General features: G+C 43.2%; 1 protein-coding gene across 1 annotated transcript; it reads right to left on the bottom strand.

Moving 5' to 3' along the window:
* Positions 1 to 4310: 4310 nt before the first annotated feature.
* On the bottom strand, positions 4311 to 15079 carry T265_00744 (hypothetical protein; the record flags this gene model as incomplete). Its single annotated transcript, XM_009164593.1, has 6 exons — positions 4311 to 4499; positions 8185 to 8447; positions 14378 to 14657; positions 14698 to 14777; positions 14863 to 14946; positions 15049 to 15079. The coding sequence occupies 6 exons, from the start codon at positions 15077 to 15079 to the stop codon at positions 4311 to 4313; spliced, it is 927 nt and encodes a 308-aa protein (XP_009162857.1).
* Between the last annotated feature and the right edge of the window lie 2137 nt (positions 15080 to 17216).

The raw sequence follows: 17216 nt of genomic DNA, 5'->3' as shown, positions 1-17216 counted from the left end.
TCGGTTGATAATGTTCTAATAGGCTTAGCTTTCTTCGCCTACCCTCGGGTTTCTGACTGAAGGAAAAATAACTAAATTTTGTGTACCTCACTGCCTGATCCCCATTACGTCTCTAAGTTCATTTGATGTAGATTACTTTTCAAATGTGTATAGGTGCGTGACTCATCACCCTAGATTAAGTCATCAGATCGGCTGGGGTTGGCGACCATGAATGCGACGTCTATGTTCATGTGAAAGCAGTTGTCATAAGGCGGAGTAACTGTTGAAGTTGTGAAATCAAATCTCACGAAACAGATAAATTATCTAACTAACCCTGAAGAGCTCGTAGGCCCTTCTGTTGGTGTGTTCAACAAACTTAACGGCTGGGCAGAAACGCAGGCTTTTGTCAGCTTCAGACTTTCAGGTTGAATAAGGTTAACGATTTTTTAGCGCTTCTTGAAACTTGCTTGCCCTATGCTGAGTGTGCATGTAACGCAGAGGTGATGGTCCTGCGACCCCACAACACGAACGCCCTCGTCTGCGGCAGCCATACAGGTAAGAACTCATGGACAAATTGAAATGATTGGAAAACTGATCTTGTAGTCATGGATGCCTAATCATGAGCCCACGGCAAAATTGCCCATAAGATCCTTGTCCAGTCTCTTTATGCAATTTGGAGATTTTCCACTCCATATATTTTAGTCCTCATGTTACTGAAACTAAAAGTGTGTAAGGGTTTAGCAACCAATCGTTTACTTACCATCATAAAGGCCAATATCCTAAAATTTTACGAAGCTATTTGGAAGCTGGTATAGTTAGTGCACCAAATAAACAACTGCTGTTAATTAGGATGTGAGATTACGCAACTCCACATTTGTTCGCTGATAAGGCGCATAGGTTTGCTAACGTTTGGAACAGAAGCACGGAAACTGAACTTTTCATCTAATGAAAAAACGCGATGCTTTGTTTTAAGTAATATACTTCCCAGACGTATTGATTCTGTGTTGAATGGAACCTGAGATATTCAAGAACAGCCGGTGACTTGTCTCTCATTCATCCAGGCTAGATTCCGCTTAACGTAGCAACTTGCTTTGGCCTACTAGTGAATTATCAGGTATTATTTTGACAATCTTTGGTTTCCTCAAAACTGTTTGTGTTATTCAGTCTGCTGGGTTCAGTCCGTTCTCCGTTACTACCGGAATTGGTTTCAGCATTTTGTGTATTCTCGCTACAGCACTGATTGCCACTTTCCAATTCGTTCAAGACAGCACCGTGAAAACCGCAGGGGCAAGTTTTCAACATATCCGTTCACTGGCTGTTTCCCTCCTTCTGACATATGTCAAGAGGAGAATGGCGACTACATGAACTGAAGTGACGATCAGGGTTGTAGTAAAAATTAGTTTAGGAGCAGAAAGCCATGAATGATGAGTTAATGTGACAGCCTAGTGTAATTCGAAACTAGAATGCATTTTATTGCTATCAATAGCTTACAGTGATTTGACCAAACAGATAAGCGAGGGTTTGTTACTGTCTCAGCCAGTGTTCCTCTAACCCAACTAATGTGCTAGCAAGAAGCTCTGGTGGATACACATGAGCAACATTTCGAGTACGCATAGACTACGTCAGCCAAGGCGTTATTAACGGAGGTATCGAATGTTGATCCAAACACAAAACACCAGGCCGGACGAGAAGGTCTCGAACCTAAGACTTCCGCTCACGGAGTAACTTTCTTACCAAGTGGAGTGCGTGCGCATCTGCCACGCAGAACAATAGCCGATTTCTGCGAGTGTATTGAGTGAGCCACTCGTGTGGCTTTCACAATAAGAAGGACGTTAGAATGGTCCAAGTCCCAAGAGTCTTCACTGAATATCCCCCCAAATCCTCATCTCTCCTATATGGATAAGCAGAGTACATCAAAGGTAACGAAACTACGATGATAACCAATAAAACTGAGGTCTTCCGAGTCACTGCCATAAACACCAGCAGCAAATCCTGATCATGATAACTGGATGATTAAGACTGCTTTAAAAACAACATAGTAGACTAAGAAGCGGCAGAAATAAGTTCAAAGGGACTATATTTGCAAGGTTACAATGCTTGTTTGGAGCGGTATGTTTAGTACTCAAGATATGGCCTCGGCTCTAGGTATTGTGAGTGCACCGATTGTCCCTGTAACAAGTGATAGGATGTTTAAAGTGCAACTCTTAACCTTATTGGACAAACCAACAGCTAGGTAATGCACCTGGGCTACCCTGTTTTGTATCACTGATTTGTGCTGGGACATGCCTGTTGGTTGACAACTCAATGAGTTCCACAAAAAAAGTATGACTCTTTGGTACCCTCTTTGGCACGTGAAACAGTCACGCACATTTGTGATACAGAACATGATCTCGGGTGAACAGACCTTCCCAGGACTAACGCCTTGCTCGATATCCACCTCAGCGTGAATCGCTTGATCTCACAATACATTGTCAATGTTCCTGAGAATAGAATACAACTCAGCTTCTCCGTCCACTCAAGATAAATATAGTTAACGACAAGGCAAAATGTTTCCCTTTCAACCGTTTGAATTTCAAGCGTTCTGTGGCTTTCTCAAAATGACTGATGATGGTCTCTCTAGAAGAGAGACAGTACAGTGTATCCGTCATGAAGAGACTTGACCTTATGTATCTCCGCGGCTCATTGAGATTTACTAAGAGTATATGTGCCACTCGAAGGGTCTCTAATACAAGGTTGATTGGTGCTTAGAGATCTGACGAACACAGTCCTCACGGAGACACCAGCCAAATATCGCTGCCTGCGGTTGGGCTTTTCAGCCAAAGGCTTTGGTTGAGGACCCTAATTGTCCTCCCATCTAGGACTGGGCTCCCTGGCTGTATCCTAGCTCACGTACAAAAACATGAATTGCACATATAAAAATAAAATCGGACCACGTAGGCTGTCGTGTGGTGTCATCAACCGGGTCGCCTCATTCGTTGCATACAGAAGTGCGGATAAGCGAAAACAGACTACTGCTGACGCCACCCTTCTTCCTATCTCCACCCCATTGACAACTCTTCTTTTAGGCCCAGCAATGGGGACTGGTAGCCCTGCATCGGTTTTGCAAGCAACATCTGTGTGTCCTCCGAAGATGACAGTCTCAGTTATCTTAAAATCAGTCTACCTGACTGCTTTTATTGCCCGCACTCGGAAGCTTGCAGAACAACAAACTTCTCTTGCCTTCACGGTGGAATTGCTTGACATTGATGTGTTCTGTACATTAGAAGAAAAAGAATTCAAGATACAAGCACAGTGGTTGAGCTAACCACTGCATCACTTCCCACTCGGTTCCGACTGCACAGCTCTGGCGGTCAACAGCTCGCTGCGGCAGGATGTGCAGGGGTCGGTATCGTCCTAAGTCACCGGGCTAAAGGATCCCAGCTAGACTGGAGACCCGGTGATAGTGGCCTTTATGTGGTTCGTCCGGCAACGTGTGTGAGGAAATCGCACAAGCGGAAAGTTGATCGGTGCCTGTTTCTAATGTGTGATTACGCCCCAACCAGTTATGACTTAGACACCATCAAACACAAGTATTATGACGCCTTGAAGGCCATGTTGCGGCGAGCCAAAAACCCGGAAATTGGGGTAGTTCCAGGATAGCTGAATGCATAAATGAGCAGGCTTAGCTAGTCGAAGACTGGATTACATGGTCGAAATGGATTATACTAAGTACGCAGAGGCAGTGGTGAACGACTGATTCAGCAGCGTGCTGACCGCAGGCCGTTTTCATGCAGTAATGACTTCCGAAGTAGCCGAGGTCGTCTGGACACATTGTGTTCTCCAACATCGTACCGGTTACTAACTCAAATTGATCACACTGTCGTCAGTTACAGATAACGCTGATCAAAAGCTGACTGCCGCCCGTTTTGGAACACATTTGTGGATTCCGACGGTGCGCTGATCCGCAGTCGTTTCTCCCTTCGTTTTACAGGGCCGCGCAAGGTGCGGACAAATCACCTGGTAACTGACAGATTGACAGATCCGTATCTTAGACGAATTTACCGGTATTGTCTTCTGCTCCATCATCAGGTGTGAGTTTTACTGGAACGAGGTCGTCAGTGTGGCAGATGAAGTCAGTGAACGAATCCGAAGCGCTCGGGTTGTGTTTGCTAATTTGAGACACCTATTACATCAAGGTGGTATATCCCTGAATCTAAATGGACCTGTGTATCAATCCTACAGTGCGAGCTGTTTTGTTGTGCGGCTGTCAGACTTGACCTGAAACGTCTTCAGGTCTTCGACAGCCGTTGTCTTAGAACCGTGGCTTATGCAGGTTGATGTCAGCGAATCCGTCATGAGGAAACGAGAAAGCGAATTTTCGGTTGTGAAATAGAGACTACAATCGGAAAATATGCCCAACACCAGAAGCTGCGTTGGTTATGCCATGTTTTGAGCATGCCAAACCATCGTTTGTCGAAAATGGTGCTGTTTTCTCTGCCCATTTCAGAGTGACGGAACCAGAGAATTGGCCAGCTTTTGACCTATCCGAGCGGTATGAATGAGATTACGAAATGGCTGGAGGCTGTCGGTGCGACTGGTTGATATGTTGTTAGAGTTTGTGGGTTGTGTAGTACTTTTTGCAATGGCCCTGAGGTGCGCGGTGCTTGGGAACTGTTACCCAAACATGTTGTCCTTTACACAAATTCGAAGTGGATATTACAGGTTGTTAGTGGACTTACCACTTTTAGAAATAAGGTAGTAGTCTTGATGAAGAATCTTATAATTATCAATCCATAGGTCAGGAAACTAACAACTGAAATACTGCCCCACAAAACAGTCGTTTCAATAATGAGGATACCGTTTGCGGAGGAGAATTTGTGCTCACGACCAACTTTTGTTCAAAAGGCCGATTCCTGCCATATTGTCATGTAAAAAATATTCATGAAAATGCAAAATTAAAATATAAGCGGTCATTTGTATACTTGTACGTGTTCTCTTTCAACGTTAGGGCATTTGCAGCCTCAAAAATCTATATGGATAAAAAGATCATCACTGTAGGCGCCAAATGTGTCGAAGGTGGCCTACAAATTCTCGTAGGACTGAGCCACTGAGTAGTATTCGAAAAATAGGGGGTATTTGGAAATATATACAGAAGGATTTGGACGAAATTCGGAGCAGTGGAATAAAAATTGACTGGTATGTTGGAGTTAGCGTAATGGCCGATCAAATGTGATAAAGTGCCGTTTCGCATCTTTTACACCGACGAGTCTTCAATTTGTAGGGTAGATGTTACACATGCTAGTCAAAGTGTCCGGTTCTCCAATCGTTTTGAACCTGTTGAGGACCATACACTCAGTGGGACGGGTTCGTTTTTGTGACTGTAACTTTTTCCACTTGTTTGGCACTCCTGGAGGAGATAGTGGGTGCGGATGTGGCAGACTCCCTGTGGATTGAAGGTAAATTGAGTCCATTTTTCAATAGAAATTGAAGGTAAACAAGAAATGTAAAATCAGTGAGGTTCATGAACTTTAACGATGTATTTTTGACAGCATTACCGTCACTCTCTAGTTGCTTTAATGATACGGTATCTTGGTCCATTTACATTTTCTCATGCTTTTCGACATTACATCTTATTCCAACGATTTTTGGGTTTATATTTGGGAAGGGGATATCCTGGAGGCAACTCCCTTGATCATGTTTATTCCTCACAAGGTCACAAAACCTACCGCTGTGAAACCAGAAGTAGGAAGCCCTTAGTGTGCACACAAACCGTATTGCCTTCTGAGTTTTCCTGTTTTTTGGTAACTGAAACAGTTATTTGACCAAAAGAGGCCCTTTTTGTGCGCATGTAAAATTAAGGGTCAGGTCACGAAGTCCGTCTCCCAGTGCCCCTTACTGGTGGATTTTCTCGACTTAGATCGGTAGGATAATAAAGTAATTCGTCCGGAGGTAAGATGTTCTAGGGACTTTGAAGAGTTTTCAGCAACCTTGTGAGTAGTTTCCTTTATGTCTTGTGGATGTCTGGATTACTTCGTGGGTTACGTTGCAAAACCCATTTCTTCCTGCAAGGACGCATGTGACTATTTGTATCTTATCTCAGGTCAGCCTTTAGCTTGGCTGTGCTTCTGTGTTTACTCGCTCACCATGGACGTCTTTTGGGCCACTACTTGTACGATTCACTGAGTCGGCTATCTGAGTGGCAGAATCTGCAAAGAGACGAGTTACAATTCTCAACATGGTCAGGGTAGCTGGGAATAAAAGGAACCCAAAGCACACATATTACCAATAAGTAACCGAAAAACCAATGGGCTGAACGAGACAACCATTATTTTGAGTAAACTAGCTATCCCGAGTAAACAAGTTTTTGAGCGTAGTTCCTTGGTAAGGACTTCGGAACGACAAGGGGCAAATGTTGCTACAGCTTTCGTTTTATTAAGGACGTAAGAGTATAGGCTTTTCCGCTATGTGGTGTCCTCATGTGGATAATACCTCTTCATAAAAGCATTATCAGTGATATAAAAACGACTTTTTACCGTGAAAATAAACGTGAAGTTCCTCTGTAAAAACCTCCTTTATACAAGGACAATCCAGCTTTGTGACAAAAGGTATGTAAATTATAACTAGAAAGTAACAGTTATCAGTGCTTGCTTCGCTGATGGCAGTTAGATTAGCAGTAACTAATTTTCGCATTTCCATATATCTTTTGCATCTACTCACGGGCTCATTTCATAGAGCTGCGTTTTTAGATTGACAATCGGTTCAATTCTGAAGCCCGTCACTGGCTCATCACGCCAGAGTGCACGGATGGGATGACGGATAGCACTGCAGAACAAAGTTACGGTATACACGGCATACGGCACTGTGTCCCCGGACTTCAGCACTGGCTCTGAAAGTTAGGATTGGGACGCAGTGATTTAGTCGTTGACAACAGCATTGCTTCAGCAAATCAACAATCGGAAGACTTAACACCTGCCATCCGTTGTGCGTTCATGGACGCTACAAACTTCAGACCTAATATGTCCATTTCGGCCACTATCCATTCGGTAACACTTGATATTGATTAACCAACAAAGGGGAACCGATCGTCAATAAAAAATGAAAGTGAACTGAATCGTTCGGTTTTGTTGCTCTTTCGGAGCAAAACTGTCATGCTACTCGCAGGGGCCGGTTAGCTGCAGCGGTGTTAAAGGACAGTCGCACTGTGATTAGGATAATGCTGAACTTGAAATTACCTGCAGTAAGGGTTTTCTAACGAGCATGATCTGAGGAAAAATTTCAAAAAATCTGAAACTATAGACGGAAAAATGTACAGTCAGTCGCAAATAAGCAAAGCAAAGTTCCGAAACACAGAGATACAAGACTCCATCAAAACATGATGAAACGAAGGTATGGGCAAACTCATTGTCTATTAGCACTGCCTCCTTACTAGGGTACCAATCAATAGATTTTTTGTACTGCTTTGACTGGAAGACAAAAAGGTACGGAATTTTTGTGGCCACTGGAGGAATTACATGAAAGCAACACGGTTGATGCTGCGTATTTGGCTCCGTCTGTCCCTACCTATAGAGGATGTGGACTAAATCCCGTAGAAGTAAGTAAGTGTCGTAACGGTTGGATGCAAGACCATACATAGCGCCATCACCCATCCCCAGTATGGGAATTAGTTCACCTGGCTAAATGGTTCGTTGGCATAAAAATACAATATGTTCCAAGTTGTGAGAATGGCAACCCAGAAATTTGCGGTTAGTCAGTTTCAATATATAATGATACTGAGAACGGTGATGGTGTCCTTTCAAAAAGAAACTTTCTGAAGTCCATACTTCTAAAGACGCGATGCGGAAATCCTAATCACAATTCTCAAGCAGTATCTAATTAGGTTTCTGAACCCATGACTTCTTGTTTATCAAGTGCCCCGAGAGGACAGACGGTACAGCGAATTTGACATTACGAACCCAGAGAGATGGTCATTTAGCCTGACCAGTTCACAAAGTTTCAGACTAAGTCAGAATATTTGCATTTAGTGAACTTACATATAGTTGTCCAAAATGATAACCCATTCCAAATAAGGTTTTTCAGAGGAAATAGTAAATTTCAGAGGAGAAAGTAAATTTATACCTGCAGACTTTGATTAAGATACAAGAACGTAATATACCTAAAATCCAAAGCATCGTTGGCAATGGGAGATACATTTATTCTATAGACAGCTGCGCGGTACAGTTTACTAACCTGAGAAAAATCACGATTCGACGAAGATCTTGTGAGGCTTACTTCGGCGGCTTCAGAAAAAACGAAGGGAAATCGACCAGGTTCCAACGGAACTTTGGATTTGTGGGATCCAAATCTTCTGCGATAAGGCACTTGTATAAGCTTTAGCAGTTCCGTTTGACCGGGATTTTGAATTTCTAAGATCTTGATCACGGACCATGTGACGATGAAAGCAATGGCAAAGATTAGGAAGACGAATTTGCATCCGGGAAAGAAGAGGAATGCTGTGGAGCAGAAAATTATACCAATAAGATTATTTTTAGCTATGTCAGATAGATTTTCACCAAACTGGTGCTAGTAGCCAATACAGCCAGTTAATTTGTCGCATTTGGCATCCGTTTTACATTTTTTCAGAGACTGAAAGTCGTACACGCTAGTGCCAACAAGAAACATTTTTGTCACAAACACCAAGTTTTTAGTCCTGTCAGTGTTATTTTGGTGCATTCAATAATCCATTTAAATCCCCTATGTCCAGCTCTGTTCTATTTCTCTGAAATTCTTTCTACAACGGACGTTTTATTTTAGGTAATTTTCACCAGCATCCGGGAATATGCGGAAATTTTAATGGAAATTTTAAAGGCCGAACAGGTGAATTTCCTCAAAATGGAAGTAGACTTACGGAAAAAGACAACTTTTGATGCTAACAGTCCTCCAGAAACGGTAGAACCGAAAGAAATACACCATCATGAAGTTGAAATATATACAACAAGACTTTTGGGCATTTTACCCTTTTACTCACTGCCTAAGATCTTCTAGTCAGTTGAAGACCGACACTTCGACATAGAGGCATAAAGAAGCAAAGTATTTGGAGAGCCCGGGACCTCCAGACACTGCGTTATGGATCATCTATTACCCTAAAACTCGCTGGAAGACGCAGATTAAAATAGTTGTCCCTAACGTCCAGATTCAACAGACCGGTATGTGCTTCGCCAGATCAACCGGGAACTTCAAGTCCCAGGGATAGAAAAATGTCAAAAAAAGAGTTATTGCTGATCTTTACTCTGGCGAGCAAATCGCCCTCATTAAGAGTTGAAAACCAAATAGATCGGCGTTTCAAATGAGCAACTAAGCTGCCTTTTGGTCATAATGCCAGTATATTGTGGATATTTGCTACCCCAACAGTGGTAGGCTGAAATTGCTTGTTAATGCATACTCAAGAATGCTTTCAACTGCAAAAGCAGATACGACGATAGTAACGATAGTAATGTGATAGTAACCAGCCGCCCAGGGTAAAAACTCTCCGTAGACGTTCTACCCGGTGCGTTTCCTTTCTCTGGCACCACTCAAAGACAGTTGGCTTTCTCAAAGGGATCCAGAAAATCATTGCATAGGAATGCAGCAGACCTACTTCCTTAAGATTGGAAAAACTACAAGGATATACTTTGAACATAAGTGGGCGCAAGAATATACTTGGGTGTTAATAACCGCCTCTTCGGCGTCTCCGCATCCCTGGAAAGGCTAAAGGCAGACCCGAATTTGTTGGTTATGGTTTGTAGATGCCTTTCAAAATCAGGTTCATAACCTTTCTGACTTTCTTTTAATTGGTACACGATTGACTGTGAATAGCCTCTTGCAAGATCCCTGCGTAGAAATCGAGAACACTTTTACGTGTAAGTATCCGTACTCCTAATTTTATCAAAGATCATATAAGGCGACTTGAACCCTCCAATAAAACCTTTTCACCTCACTCAGGCAGTTTTCAGTTCTATACGTCATTTTACCACAGATTATACCTTCCAGATCCACATGCCAATGTTAGCGACATGATAATGATGACCTTTTCGTTTGCGTTTTCCCTGTTTTCTTCATATTCGGTCGATGCATGGAGAAATTATGCGCAATGAGAAAAAGTGGTTTCGAATCACGTTTTCAGGTACCGTTCGTTAGATTATATGTTTTGTGTTCCAAAAATCTCGCTGAAAGCAATAGCAACTAGTAACGAATCAGGTGATATATACGTTAGCAAATAACCAAGGTAATGCAAATTGCGATTCAAAACCATATAACCACAAGGCAGATTTGTGAAAGCTTGACTGATAACACAATAGAATAGCAAATAAAATTTGCTGGCCCAAGCCATAATTATGCATTTCCTGGCAAATCATGAATACAACGGGTACGTTTTTTCTCTAGGTTGTTGGTCTACATGTAGACAACTATACCACTGGCTTCAAAAAGTGACCTTTTATTCCGTCTATGTGACACTGAACATGTCTGCAGGTTTTTTGTATTCGACGTGACAAGCATGCCTAAAGACCGAATGAGATGGACTCACGTTTTGTCAGTCAGCCTCAGAATGTTCTAAGAGAATGTACAGTCTCGTTTATAAAAAGGCGGGCTGTAAATTCAATTTAGCTTCTTATGCATGCCACAAGGTTTTGCGATTAAACTGTGAGCATAAGACCAATGATGCGCCGTTATCACCTCATTCAGTTTGACCAATCATTAGGAGACATACCAGAAGCAAATCGGGTCTCTCCCTAGCCAGGTTTGCATTCATTATATCTTCATATTTTGACGAGTAATGAAACTGTCACTTTTTCCGACGGCCGGCAATTTTTCTCAATCTTGTGACACCGTTGATTAACAGAAACTGTGTTGCTGAATGCTGTTCCGTTTGAATCCTCTACCCTTGTAAAAGCCCTACATGCCTTCTGCTGTAAACTTGTCTACAACAAATTCTTCCTCGATTCCATAACATTCAGTTGTGAAGGTAGAGTGTTTCTGTGTCTCCCTTCCTCACTATCTTTAAAATCAACACAATGCTTGGTTCTTCTTCATCTGCCTTTAACTCCTCCAAAAATCGTGATACTTTCGGAGCGTTTTCTTATAGGCATTGAGTAGGCCGAAGATGTTATTCTTCTCGTATCACATTAAATAATTCTACGGCACACTATACACGCCTGTGGGCTGTTACTGAGGAACTAGATGCGACCAAACCAACACCTCATGCTTGAAAGAAAACTGACAAATGTGGTAGATATATTTGTTTTTTGGCTGCCACAGAACTTTTGTCGAACTGGTGAAAAAAGTAATCGATTGCTGATTTGGGAAGGCCAGGATAACGTTTACCAACTTCCGGAATTTACGGCGCCATCCTGACATCAACCTGACTGTCACTGGTGAAGTTCACTTTACTTCGATCCGATCTATCTTAATTTGTGAATCAGAGACATGGTCGCTACATACGGGACCATTGCGCCGGGTCTGCTTGAAACATCAGATTGGCAATGCCGAGGTAGTTAAGGTAGTTTACGGGAAGTCAGTCGATAGATCACAATCCACATATTACACAGTTTTTTTTCATGCATCTCGTATTCCAGAGGATCACTTGTCTTGTATACCTCCGATTGTCAGGGCTCAGAGGCTGCCATTCTATGGCTTTGTAGCAAACCACACAAGCATTTTCTACTCAACTTAACGAGGACCCTAAGGCGAAACAAATCAATGGTCAGTGGTCCTTACAGATATGGTCGTGTCACTCACTGAGTGATGGTCTTATGTCATGTAATTCCTGCTCCGTGGCAGACCTGGCAAGTGGAATCATTTGACTCCAGTGAATTTACTAAACGATGGCCTCAAATACATGGCTCTGATACCCCGCTCTCCTTGTCTTTGCTAAATAAAGCTGCGGAAGCTGGGACTATTGCACTTTGATGAATGGCTTGTTAGACAAACTGAATTAGACTAAACTCATCCGCAACGTTTTTGTCAATAATACCGCGACTATAAAAGTACTACTGCACCAATATTCATTCATTAACATCAAAGTAGATAAACGCATAGGTTGCCGTCATTTCCGCTACAAAGATAAGGCATAAGTTAGTTCTTGCCTTTGTAGCCAGCTGGATTTTCAATAAAATGCGCATGTACTTTAGCGCTGTCGTCTCATGTTCCGTGAACCCAAGTGTACAGCCAAAGGGCATCCCTAGATCCGGAATATGATGTTGACAAATGACATCCAGCTTTGAGCCACGACAGAAATCCGACGGAACGAACAGTGCTTTAAGGTTGTTGTCACATTTTAGTGTGGCGTAACTTCTTTCAACAGGTGCAAATGCCCAATAAATGATTATGTCATTATTCATTGTAATACCTTGGCTGAAAGTAGCATTAATAGCAGATGGGACACCGACGGGCAATCACCATACCAGGGGAGCATTGCAAGCCTCCCATAATGTCGGTAATGTGCGATTGGTGGTTTGCAATCTATGTTCCACTTTGCTGCCTCGTCTGAGATTCATACATGACTCGATGCGAACCGTGTGGAATACGACGCCAGTGTAGCGCGCTAGCCACAATTGTTCTTTCGCTTCATGGCTTCGTAATCACGCAACAGAGACACGCACGTTATATGTTGTTAGGTTTTTGGGTTTTGCTTCTGCATAATATATACTCTGGCTTTGCATTCCATCAATCCATACCACCCAGTGATGACGGATGCATTCACGTTTAGAAGGCGAACATAGTTAGGACCACAATACGGTGTCCAAAACTACATATTTTATCATCGTTCCAAGGAATGCCAAGTCGCAGGTGCGTATTAGCATGGTTGCTTGTGTCATATACTAAAGGACAAGAAAAACTAGTCAGTACAACTGTGTGGTGTGAAAGGTGACTTTATCTGTGGGGCAAAGTCAAAATTCATTGAAAAATCCAGCCACTGTAGTACTAAAAGCCTACCACAATCTTAAAGTGAGGTGAAGTTGGCCAGGCTCATCACTTGGTGCTTGAAGATGGTGTCATAATATCAGGCGCCAAGCATAAGTTTCATCGGTAAATTTTGGAAGAAGCTTGACCCTTAATTTTGGCTGAAACTCTATCATCGCGTCTAGACATGACAAAAAACGATATGAATCTATTTTATGCTCATCTGATTCATGTTTCCAAGAGGCCTCCATTTTTGCAAATGGTTAAACTTTGATTACTTTTTGACATTTGTTTGAATATAAGCCTCCAATTCGACATGGTTTTTGTCTGATTTTATGTACGATGATTTGACGAGTAAATTCATAGAAGAGAAAAGTTCCGTCGTCCCACAGCTCTGTGACTTTGGCGACTCGTTGAGTCAGCCTATGGATGCCATACTTTCACGATATATTGTGAGAGAATAGTGTATTGTGGAGATGAAGTAACAGTAATCAGCAAGAAATCAAAGAAACGAAACATCAAAAATATGTTTCGGCGCGTTTGAGTTCAAGAATCTCCATAACAGAAACTGTTTTCGGGTAAAAATTTCCGGGGTGCGCATAGTCCCACTACTATTGATACTACTATTTGATACAAAAGTGCTGATATAGTAATTCCGCACCAAGTCCTTGTAGATGGCCGTAGTATGCGTTGAGATGTATCACCAGGCTGGAACGAGTGCCAAGTCGTTGGAGTTACTTCAAATCTTCTATTAGGCTAATAATCCAATTCTAACATCTGGAGTGGACCTAAATGATGTGAAGTCGCATATCGGGAAGTGACTGTGTTGGACTCCTGCGTCGTTATACCATATTGTGTTAAGTGTATGCCCACTTCGAATAATCAAGGTATCACTTTATACAAACTAATATGATACTACCGATGAAGTTTCGTTGGGATGTGCCGAGTGTTGGCCACCCAAAATTTATAAACTCTCTGTAGCCCATCTGGTGAATATTAGCCTGCAGTCTTCGTAGGTAGGGGGTACGTAATATCGGTTTCTACCGCTTACATTTATAGAAATCAAGGCCATAGCTGAAGAAATTGTTACCCTTGTTTGGTATCAACAACGCATTGCAAAATAACTGGTGAGAAGACAGTAACGGTCGATGATGATAGTGAAGAACGGATTATGACTTGAGAAACCTATCTTTTGACCTGAACACGGATGACATACGCAACTTGCGGCCTGTTGAAGGCATGAAAAATCCATTAACAATTATAGATGTTGGGTGTAGCGTGAAATTGGAATCGTCCGTGTATTTAAACACCCTTGATATAAAGATCATATGTGATGTATGCGACCAGTAGTAGACTCAGTAAGCGGTAGCTGTGATTTAGAGCGACTTATTTGGAACACATTCCGGTGACATTCCTTCCTGCCCAAACAAAATGTTCAAAAGAACTCAACTAAGCCGTTTACTAGCAATGCTTAGCGGAACATCCCAATCATCTCGCAACATACCTCTACATCTTGCGCCAAACATAACAGCAAACTGCATACACGAAATCACATACGGAACCCGTAAACGCCGACAAATTAAAGCGCTCGCGATTGAGAGACTAAAACAAATAGGATAGTTCAGGTCAGAATGCACATGACATAAGATCCTAATAATATCCAGGCTCCTGTAGCTGTTGAGCGGAAGAACAATTTGCTGGCTTATTGCCGCTGGTTCAAGGATTGGCGGAATGGATACCACGGCGTTTGCGGAACAGCCCGCAGCAGGAGATGGGCACAAAGGCTGGGGTTAGGCAAAAGTGCTGAGAAAGTCACGGATTCACAGATTGATACACAGGATAGAGGCTTTTGCTCAAGTTTCTCGGGTCGCTTTTGTTCTTGTCAGTCAGTGGCTGTCGTTCACCTGAAAGGCACAAGTGAAAAAGGGTGTAGCACTGCTCTTTATGTTCTCAGCGCGGAGCAGTTTGCTTGCCAGCACGAGGATTTACATAAATAAATGTCTAATAGTGCTTTAAACTGGGTTCTAGAAGGAGCCTGGACAACCGTCGGAGGAAGGTCATTCCGCGCAGCTACTAAAATGATAAAAATTTTCTCTAATGAATCTGTGTGCTCTGAGGTCGAAAATTTTCTCGCTATATCCCCGCCGTGTGTTTGTTGGGTCAACGGTGAAAAACCTGTTTGCCAAGCTTTGTTCAAACAAGGCATAAGTAAGAATTAGGTCCCCTCGGAGGCGACGGTACACCAGGGGAAAGAGATCAAGCATCGCGAGGTGTTTCGTAGTCCACGGATTTGAGCCTGGCATCAATTCTCGTGGCGGCTCGCTGGACAAGCTCAGTGAGGGTGAGGTAGCTCGTGCATCATGGGCGGACAAATTGGTTGGCGTACTCCAGGAGTGGTCTGACGTAGGCCCCATAGAGTATTTGGAAGTCCATGTGAGTAAGACGGGAGAAGGTGCGTCGGGTCATCCGTAAAATATCGAATGCCTTTTGGGCCGACTTCTCAGGGTGCAGTGAGAAGGACAAGTTTGAGAGGATCCAAATGCCCAACAACATTTTGCCATCTATCTTCATGATGTTTTCTGGTCCTTTCTCACAATGCATAACAAGGGCATTCGCTGCGTCTCCTCCAAATGTCATATGGACGCAATTTTCGTCATGTAAACATGGATTCGCAAGAACGTCTTGGAGGTTGTTGGTGTAGATCAGAAACAGGGGTGGTCCCAGGACGGAGCGTTGAGGAACTACAATGGAGACGGGCGCTGCAGAAGAGCAGGTCGAGCCTATTCTCACTCGGAATGATCAGTTTGGCATGAACGCCTTGATCCAGCGAAGGTTCCCCCTTGAACTCCGTAAGACTCGTGTTTGTGTGGCAGCGGGACGTGTGGGACCCTATCAAATGCTTTTGAGAAGTCGAAAAATATGGCATCCGATATGAGTCCTTCGTGCTTGACTTGGGTTAAGCTGTCCATAAACACGAGTAGGTTTGTCACGCAAGAGCGGCCTGGGAGAAATCCGTGTTGAGCTGGAGATATCAGGTTGCTGGAAGTAAGGTGATCTAGGATGGTTCGCTTCAGAATGCGTTCCATCACCTTGCGCGGCACGATAGTGAGGCTTATAGGCTTATTGCTGCCAGGCGACAGCCGGTCACCAGTTTTGTAGATTGGCGTGACAATCGCTTTCTTCCAAGCAGAGGGAAGGCGGCCTTCGTCAAGCGACTGACGAAACACCAGTCAGTGTAGATGATTTGTCAGTGTGGAGGACGTTTCCTTGAGGACCCTTGGATGGACCTCGTCGGGCCCCAACGGGCAGAATGGGTTGATTTTGTGCAAGAGTTGGGGCATGTCCCCCATCGTACAGACCAAGTCGGTTAGAGGCCGTTCCTATTTACGCCTTGACAAGATTTGATGTGACGAGGAAGCTGGGGCTGAGTACAGACACGCCTAGTGTTCTCTGTAAACCTCTGATACCAGTGAAGTTTCGCTCGTCGGTTCTCCGTTTGTGTCCTTAGGAATCACACTCAAACTCGTTTCCTCATCCAGCTTGTAGTTTGGCACATGTTTGGGCCCGAATACCTGTTGGTGGTGGTGCTCACAAGTGGTCAGGTGTGTATTTCTACTGATGTACACGAGTACCCTTACTTGCAGTAATCTGTTCGATTAGGGGTTGCATGAATAGTCATGCAGCCCGGAGCTGCAAGAATGCGAATGACATAAACTCTGAAAGAACGTTGGGCTTCGGTGGCAGTCCTTGATTCGAGTTGGGTCGAGGGTTCAAAACTGGAATTCTTTTGGCTAGGGGTGTAGGGTGCCAAAGTTGTTTGGTATTCTAAAGAGTATTTGCATCATAGTACGAGTAGAAATGGCAGATGAAACTATACGATTTCAAAAGGGGTCGGACGAAAAAGCGGTAAAGTGAAAAATATGCATTGGTTTGTGAAAAGTAGCGAAATCAGGAGAAATATATCCGAGTTTTAGTAGCTTTAAGGCATTAATATGTGGTAGTCCAGGTGGCCGTTGATCTGTTCGCCGAGCTTGGAATGTTGCTGGCCGATTTTTTGTCACCAACTTTTGAGTCGCGAATCTGCACGCCGAAAATTACTGCTTTTAATTATGGGGCAGTTGAAACATCCTATGAAAGTTTGCTGATCTATGGAGAGCTTTATCAAATTTTCAGTGAACGGGTTACGATTTAAGGTGTTTTGTGGCCTGTGCAGTTAGGCGCTACACATCAAAATGCTTCCGCGCTCACATTTATGCACTCACACTGCATTAGCCCCTAGTCCGCCAATTACGAGACTTTTACACGAGAACATCACCCCTTCAATTGGTTATCAACTAACCATT

The sequence above is a fragment of the Opisthorchis viverrini genome (assembly GCF_000715545.1).
Source record: "Opisthorchis viverrini unplaced genomic scaffold opera_v5_7, whole genome shotgun sequence".
Classification (NCBI taxonomy): Eukaryota; Metazoa; Platyhelminthes; class Trematoda; order Opisthorchiida; family Opisthorchiidae; genus Opisthorchis; species Opisthorchis viverrini.
The sequence above is the reverse complement of the archived record's forward strand: the minus strand, read 5'-3'. Positions and strand labels throughout refer to the sequence as shown.